At 35.5% G+C, this 9,032-nt stretch overlaps 1 protein-coding gene across 1 annotated transcript; it reads left to right on the top strand.

Annotated features, from left to right (window-relative positions):
- The first annotated feature begins 1,279 nt into the window (after positions 1 to 1,279).
- Positions 1,280 to 4,008, top strand: LOC103955261 (ethylene-responsive transcription factor WIN1). Its single transcript, XM_009367139.3, has 2 exons — positions 1,280 to 1,698; positions 2,205 to 4,008. Exons 1-2 carry the CDS (start codon positions 1,517 to 1,519, stop codon positions 2,734 to 2,736), a joined length of 714 nt encoding a protein of 237 aa, XP_009365414.2. The 5' UTR covers positions 1,280 to 1,516; the 3' UTR covers positions 2,737 to 4,008.
- Positions 4,009 to 9,032: the final 5,024 nt, after the last annotated feature.

Below are 9,032 nucleotides of genomic sequence, written 5' to 3'. Positions count from 1 at the left end.
ATTGCCACTTTAGTATATAGTACAAAGTGTCTTTCAAAGATATGTATGAACTAACAGCTGCTCAGCCTGCTCTGCAGTCTTTATGTAACAAAAAATAACTTGCTGCAGAAACTACTTGGACCTAATAAAGTTGCAATTCATAATTCTTAGGTTTTTGAAATTTAACAACCAAATCTGCAATCAACATTTACTTTCATTTCCCATATTGGTAATTAAGAGATGAGCTGTCGAAATGGGTTCCCGAAAAGCAAAAACTACGTGAGAATTATATAAAAGAGCTATGTTACGATCAGTCTACCATGCATGAATAACATTAGTAGTGTTTTACCGTTAAGTTTAATTTATGCAGAAGCAAGATGTCATCAATAGTCAAGAATCTATGTGTATTTGCATGACTGCCCTTAACAAATTCGCTTTATAGAATTCACTCCTTAAAAATAGTGCCAATGTTAGCATGTGCTATGGAATTACAGAAAACCAGTTGAAGAAGGTAATCTGGGGTTGACTCTTGAGACCTTTTGAATTTGTACTTGGAGGATCTTAAATACTCCCACGAGGTGGTGTCATTTGGTTGAAACCATGCATATGCATATGAGGGCTCCATACATATATAAAAGAATTATTTTAGAAATAAAATTTGAGGGGGTATTTTATATCAAGAAGGTTTTGAAGTGCAGTTTTGTCATTAACTACTTGCCTGAAAACTGAAAACGAAATTATTATCAAACGGCTCTAGATAAATGGATTAGCTCTTTCATCTTTGGATGCTGAGACACAATAGCTCTTGTGCAGAGGCTAGTTTAATATAATAGGGTCTATGGTGAGATTTTTTCAAGCTAAAATGTTCAATGCTTAAGACTATTGCCTTCTTTTGTTTATTTGTACAAAAGTCTGTTTAAATCAATAAATATTTTCATAATTAGAAGTTAATCTAACCAAAGCACTCCATTATTGTATATAGATCCAAGGCACCTCAAGTTTTTTTTAAAGGATGACATATTACTTTAAACTAATGTAAACCATGAGAATCGAGATTCGAACCTGGATTCATATAGAAGGGAAGGGACTACATCCATTTTAGTCAATGTGGATATATTCATTTCTTCAAAGTACCTTAAGTAGATGTTACAACTTGCTTCTTTAGAAAAAGAAAATCACTTTAAACTAATCTAAACCACGAGAAGTGGGCTTCGAACTTGAGTGCATAAGAGGGAGCACATCTAGTTTAGTCAATGTAATTACGTTCACGTCTGCAAAGTAATTTAAGGTAGATGTTACATCTAGCTACTTTAGAAAAAGAAACAAGAAAAAACAGACAATATTCTACTTTAAACTAATCTAAATCACAAAAAGGAAGTTAAACTCATATACAAGAGAGAAAGCACATGTATTCTAACCAATTTGACTGCCCACATTTGCAAAGTACCTTAAGTTAGATGTTACAGCTAGCTTTTAAGATAAAGAAAAAAAGAAAGGGAAGAATTGAAAAGTAGATGTTACTGTCTAGCTGTCCTATATGGATCAGTTATATTTCATATTACAAGCACAACTCCCACATTCTTTGACACTACCACATACTTCTCCTTCTCTCTCTCTCTCTCCCTCTCTGACAGCAAATATGGTACAATCAAAGAAGTTCAGAGGGGTCAGGCAACGCCACTGGGGCTCCTGGGTTTCTGAGATTCGTCATCCATTACTGTATGATCTGTTCCTCCCTCTTCTCTTCTCCTACCAACCCTCTTCTATTCATCTTTGCCATCTATTAATTCCACTATTGTATTCTCAACAAACTATCCACCACATACATCCATTTTTGGGTCACAATAACATATCCTCCACAATGTTTAACACACACTCGCACACTAATATATTTACTGCATCAGTTTCAAGTACTAGTTAGAAAATTTTATGTTGCTGCTCTAATACTAATCATACTTTGATTATACAACTTGCATATGAAATTATATATACTGCTCTAGTTATTGATTCTTTGTTTTCTTCAAATATAAAAAATGTCCCATTATAGCATGGTGGTGTTAAATCTTAATTAGGACTTGTTTAGTGCATGGTATTACAGATTTAGTATGCATGACTAACTTTGTTAGCTACTACTTAGGAAATGTGAAAGAAATGTCAGTTAATTGATTTGATCTTTAAATAGTACATGGTATCACTCCTAACGTTCTAATATTGTTTTAATGCAGGAAAAGAAGGGTATGGCTTGGGACATATGAGACAGCTGAAGAAGCAGCAAGAGCGTATGATGAGGCAGCAATTTTGATGAGTGGGAGAAATGCCAAAACAAACTTTCCAGTCGTCACAAATGAAATGGCTGCAGCTAACGATCTTAACAACAACTCTGGCAACAGCAACAACAACTCTTCCACCTCTTCCACAACACTTTCGGCAATCCTCAGTGCCAAGCTTCGCAAGTGCTGCAAGTCCCCGTCTCCTTCCCTCACTTGCCTGAGGCTGGACACAGAGAATTCCCTCATCGGGGTCTGGCAAAAGGGTGCTGGACCCCGGTCGGATTCAAACTGGCTGATGATGGTTGAGCTGGACCAGAAGAGTCGTTTGCAAGCACCCCAGTCAGAAATTAGTAGTAGTACCTCTTGTGCTTTGGACACTGAGGAAATGGCAGGAGGGCAGGAAGGTGGGGATGTTGATGATAGGATGATGGATGAGGAGGAAAAGGTTGCATTGCAGATGATAGAGGAACTTCTGAATAGAAATTGACTAAATTTGCCACTTAAGTTGGTATAATCCCTATCAATCATCACATGGAGGTTGATCAACACACCAAAGTGTGCGAGGGATGTCCATGTGCTTAGTCTTGTCAATGGGGATTGTATTTGTTGGGTTTGTTTCTTTGTGTGACTGTGAGTCTGTGACCTCATAAGGAGGAGAAAATATATTAGGTATACGTCTCCATCTATCTCCATATATTTGTAACCCCTATAAAATGTGTCACTCTAGAAACTCTTTGGTTGGTATACGAAATAAGGAACACACATGAGAGGTAATACTAGTCACAATATATTTGTTAAAATTAGGGCTTGCGATGAGATATGTATGATAACCAAAATTGATTAAATGATTGTGGTTTTCACTTTTAAGTTCTCCCTCTCGCTGTTCAGCAAAAAATTGAATAATTAACTTGTTCTTGTATAAGCCCAAAAATATATAAGTGGCACTGATGAACGGGATTGGCAGCAAGATAAGTGGCACTGAGATTGTCACAATGAAGTAACACTGGAAAAGATAAGCTAACATCAAGCTCTCGAAGAGGAAAGCAAAGCCATGTAGTTTCAACACAAGCATGAGTAAGAGATCGGTATTCAGATTTGGCACTAGAGTAGGCGACTGTTGACTGCTTTTTGGAGTACCAGGAGATGAGATTAGTGCACGATTAACAAGGTAGCCAATGGTAAAGCGGCGAGTGTCCAGACAACCCGTCCAATCAGCATGGGATATGCTAGTAATGAGCCATCAGAAGCAGTAAGACAACTTTCAAGCAAAGAAGAGTAGAGGCAGGCTTGCAAGAGAGCATGCCAAATTTCTGTAAGAGATTATGTGCATACTTGAGCTGATGGATGTGCTTACCATGTAGAAATATGACTCCCATGTATTGATGTGTGTAAATATTACAATCTATATAGAGGGTTATACAAATTCCAATTTAGGTAGGAATCCTACATTAATTACAATTGGAAAATTACATTCCTATAATACATGCAATAATTACGGAGATGATTCTGAATTAATTTTTTTAATCTAGCATAATGTTTTGATATAGAGGGGACGTATGCTAATGTAGTTCATCGTATTGTTCTGGACAATTAGATCATTGATGTGAATGTGGTTGCTAATCGGATAGCGATATATGAAGTAAGTTTTCTCCCCTCTAAATTTCGCTCATCTCTCCTTCCTATACATCAATATTTTATAATGTTGACTTCTTTATAAAAAGAGAAATACAAAAGAAAGTGAAAGGGGAAGGAAGGGGAGAGGAGGGGCTGAGAGAAGATGGAATTTGAATGAGAGAAAATCCTGCACCGCAATATATAGCCTAATGCTGGGAATTCGAATCTTTCTTTTTGGATGGATGTTGGACTTCCATGGTTGATGGACTGTGTCCTTAATGAGTCTGTAACCAATGAGTAATGAGTCCTAAGAAATTGCACTTGCTACTCTTAGCCCAAAAAAAAACAGAAGAGTACAAATATAGAAAAAGTATTGACAAAAGTAGATAGAAAAAGTCACTTGGTACGTGTGTGGACCCATAATGAACGGTTAGTAATATACAAAATTACTCGCATTTTTTAGTTCATCATCGCGCACTCTTCAATCATTTACAAATGAGTGCATTATAAAAAATCAAGTGTGGATAACATTTCTCTTTCATCAAGTGGTTGCTTGAATTTTCTGTTGCCGACCTAATTCTTAAGAGATGCAATGACCTAATTCATAAGAACCCGTCCTGCCATTTCTCGCCTCCTTTATTTTCTTTAGTTTAAAGGCTTCGTCCACCTTATTTCGAAGTCCCAAGTCCATTTGTGTCTATTTCCATTTATTTATATGTCGAGTACTAATATGATTTTAACATGGTATTAGGGCGAACAATTTTACGTCGACGTATTACATTGATTAATCCTCCCAAAACTTATGCTTTTGTCATATTTCTAAAGGCTCCTGTGAGTCCTGCACGTAGATTCTCGTAAAAACTTAAGTAATTAATGAAGACTAAATCGTGTTGGCACGCAATGAGGATATATATCTTTGGAGCTTTCAGCATTTCAGTGGAATTTTCTGATTTTTGGAGTATCAAATCCCATGTGCTGGTGATCTACTAGGCTCTATAGGCATAGCCATTTGCATGTTTAACAGGAAAATCATGAGCCAATTAAGCTAGGAACAGCCAAACCCTAGCCAGCTAGGTTGTTTTGTTCGTCGATCTTTCATCTGTACAGTGACACATAATTAAATAGCTTTAGCATTACAGTGTGGAAGCCGTTTGAGTTTGTTAAAAGTTTAGGTATTTTGTTTCTGTAATAAGAAGTTGGCCTTTGTTGTGTTTTAGTTTGCCCTTTAGCGAAGGGTAAGTCTATTAAAAAGAGTTCCCTTCGATATGTAAAATTGGATCATTCCATTTTTGAAAGTTCTAACCACAAAATTTAAATGAACTGCTAGCCATAAATGGCAAAAGGCCTAACTATATAGCTCCATATATCCACATCCACAAAGTTCTTGCTTGGAGATAAGACCAGGCCTCCACTTAGACGGACAAATTTGAAAGAAAAAAAGGTCTTGATGACAAAGTTAAATTATATATATACAATAGCCACTTAATATTATGATCAAGTAGTATTCTTCTTCACTGGTAAATGAGAGATCTTAGGTTCGATTCTTGCCAAAGGTGAATTTGAACCACATTATTACTAAATCATTGTGAGGCTTAGCACACTCCCCTAACCTCCTAGTGTAGATAATACTGTTTGCTTAAAAATAAAAAAATAAAAAATAAAAATTGTAGGTACAGTAAACCCTCCCTATGTATAGTAATAACTAATAACGTTGGGACTAAACGAATTTTACTAAATAGAGGTGCAGTTACATAAAATAAAAAATTGACTTATTTATTATTCTTAATTAAAGGTCTATAGATACAAGGCACTACATTAATAGTGAATATGTCAATTACCAAGGTTCTAAAGGACGTTAGGTGCTAGTCGGGCGGCGAGTTGGGGCCTAGCGCCTAAGCTGACTAGGTGGATTTAAGTAAATTTATTATATTTCGTGTTAATAAGTGTCTTTTTATACTTAAAATATATATAATTTCATTATAAATTACAAAATAGAATGACATATATATTAGGAAGTATTGGAACATAATGAAAACATGGGGAATATGCATATAATGTGTATTCATTTAAGTATTCAACAAGTCTTTTACAATTTATTGAAAAAAATAAAATGCAAAATGAAGGTTATCTATTTTCTATCTAAGTGAGTTGCAACTTAGACGGGTGCCTAGGCGGGCACCTCAGCAGGTGTAGGCGCCCTTTCTTAATTTTTAAATGCCTAGGCATTAATCGAGGCGGTGACCAACCGCCTAGTGCCGCGGGTGCTTAGGCGGGCACCTTATCAAGTCTAGGCGCCCTTTCTTAATTTTCAAATGTTTAGGCATTAATTTGGGCGGTGGTCAACCGCCTAGCTCCTAGGCGGCGCTAGGTAGGGATTTTTAGAACAGTGTCAATTACTAAGACACTAGGAAACACGAAACACCTAGTCTCAAATATTAGTGCATGTATGTAGTGATTAGAACAATATTCTAAAAATCAGCCTAGGCGGCCTCTAGGCTCTAGGCGGTGGAGGACCGACGCGATTTAGGCCGAAACGTGGAGAAAAATCAGGCAAAGGGCGGGCTAGGTGGTGGCTAGGAGGGCTAGGCGGTTCTATTATTTTTAATTTTTTTGATTAAGTAAAAGGGTTTTCTGAAAAAACCTATTTAATTAGTGACTTTTCAAATTTGGTTTTTGATTTTTCTTATTTTTTGCTGCATTTGTTAGTGAGGATGTCAATATGACTTAAGTTTTAAATTTTAACTTTCCCAAATTCTCAATACAAGTATACTTTTATTTTTAGAGTGTAAGTAGGCCCCAGCCCGCAGCCCAACTAGCACCTAGTTTTTTTAGAACCTTGGATTAGAAAGATATGTAAAAGAGTTTTGTTAAAGATCATATTGACAATTATTATTAGGCAAGTTTTTTACTATGCAACTAAAAAAATAACTTATTACAATGTAAAGTATATTCTTATATATAATTGGCCCAAGTTGGGATCAAAACTTTTTATGACTGCATGGAGGTTATTCTTATATAAAGTATCACTACACAGAGGTTTTACTAAATTAATACCTACTATTCTAAATATCTCCACCAAGGCCCCACGGAGGCACTAGGCGGTTCCACCACCATGATTAATCTCTAAACGCTTAAAAAAATAAGAAAGGTCACCTAGACCTACCTAGGCGCCTACCTAAGTGCTCGCTTAGCCTACCTAGGTTGCGACTCTCATATAGACAGAAAATTAACTTTTATTTTGCATTTTATTTTTTCAATCAATTGGATACTTGGATAAACACTCATTATATGTTTGTTTCTAATGTTTTTATATGTTTTAGTACTTTATAATTTATATGTCATTTTAGTATCTTAATACAATATAAGTAGACATTTATTTATTTGTTATATAATAAATAAAATAAAATAAAACCACCTAGGCCTCGCCTAGATGCACCTGCGCACCGCTCGACTAGAGCATAGCATCTTTTGAAACCTTTTGAACACTAGATGCATTGGATTGAACGTATATATGAAATGGCTATAGATTGATCCTTTGTTTTCATCATTTTCTTATTATTCAAATCTTATGATTATGTATTAATATATCTATTAGATTCTAAATGGAGAATCCCTTGATTCGAATGACCCTAACGAAGGACGTTAATTAATATATGAGGAGTAGTCTAACTCTTTATAAACATATACAAAATTTATTCTCTTCCTGATGTGAGATTCATGTTCTCAATATCTAGATGTGGATTAGTACATGATTATACTCTCCAACTGCTCATCAAACTTTGACAACACAAAATCCCAAAGACCTATGAAAAACTTTGTTGCACTCTAAACAAAGAGTGGAGGTTAAGTACAGAGAAATGTGAAGCGTAGTATATTATTTATGGATCGAAATACATATTTTCCTAATATGGGGAATATAATGATACTATATTGTAGATTGATCAATATTAAGTTTACCCATTTTGACTACGTAGTGTTATAACTTATGAGCTCCAACACGTCGATCTGAAACTCGACATGGATCAACTAGAACCCAACCAGTTGGCCTCGAACTCAACCCTAATAGAAGCTCAAATTACAAATTTACAGAATATTGATTCTAAGACCTTTTTCGAAACCATTTTTAGGTGGAGTTGCAGCATGAATTATTTGCGCAGGATCCTTCACTGTTGCACATGTAGTTATATTTAAGGGAATTTTAACGAAAAGCTCTCAATACTATTTACTTTAACGAAAAACCATTTTTACGCTAAAAAGTCAATTCTGGTACTATTCACTTTACCTTTTATTTTGTCCTTATCGTTAAAATTCAAAGTTTTCAAATTATTTTCATTAGTTTTCCTTATATTTAATCAAATTTCCCATTATTGTTGTGCGGCCTATCATGACGGTTGTGCAGGCCTCGTATTAATTAAAATAATAATGCTGGTGTTCTTGCGCAACAACAATGGAAATTTAACCAATTGATGGAGTGTACTGCTAGGGCTAGGGGTAGGGATGGATACAAAACGAATAATTACCAAGGAAAATAATACACCTTCCATATAGAGATTAGAGATAGAAGATGGTGAAACCATCAATCTTATACGAGAAATCTTCTCTTCTCTAACAAAACCTTTAATGCTCAAATCAACGATAGGCCCTTGATTCTATTTTTTTAGGATCAAATGCTTACTATACATACACGTTCAATCTACTCGTCTCTTTTGTTGGAATCCAAGTTGAACACTGACAAGTAATCCTCGTTCAACAATAAAGTACGAAATTAGGATAAAAACTGTGTTTCAGTCCTATATCTTCTATGCACTAATTTGAATCAAAATAGTTGATTATTACATACATTTTCATGCTCGTATTCTAACATATGAATAGTGATTGCATCCCCGTAAATATGTACTTTTACCCGTGTGAATACTCTCTCTCTCTCTCTCTCTACAATAACAAAATGTAAGCCGACAAAATCATAGAAATAAACCCATCTAGGCCCACAAAATCATAATCAACCCATAAAATCATAGAAATCTGTAGAAAAAAACCCATCTAAGCCCACAAAATCATAAAATCAACCCATAAAATCACAGAAATCTGCTCTGACCCAAATGAAGTCAGCCCAGATAATCAAACAAAGCCCAAAAGGGGTGGCCTTTGCTTCTTCTCTGAAGTCTGCAG

The sequence above is a fragment of a genome, unplaced genomic scaffold, assembly GCF_019419815.1.
Source record: "Pyrus x bretschneideri cultivar Hongxiangsu unplaced genomic scaffold, Pyrus_bretschneideri_v1 Contig20, whole genome shotgun sequence".
NCBI lineage: Eukaryota > Viridiplantae > Streptophyta > Magnoliopsida > Rosales > Rosaceae > Pyrus > Pyrus x bretschneideri.
This window is presented reverse-complemented; position numbering and strand designations above follow the sequence as displayed.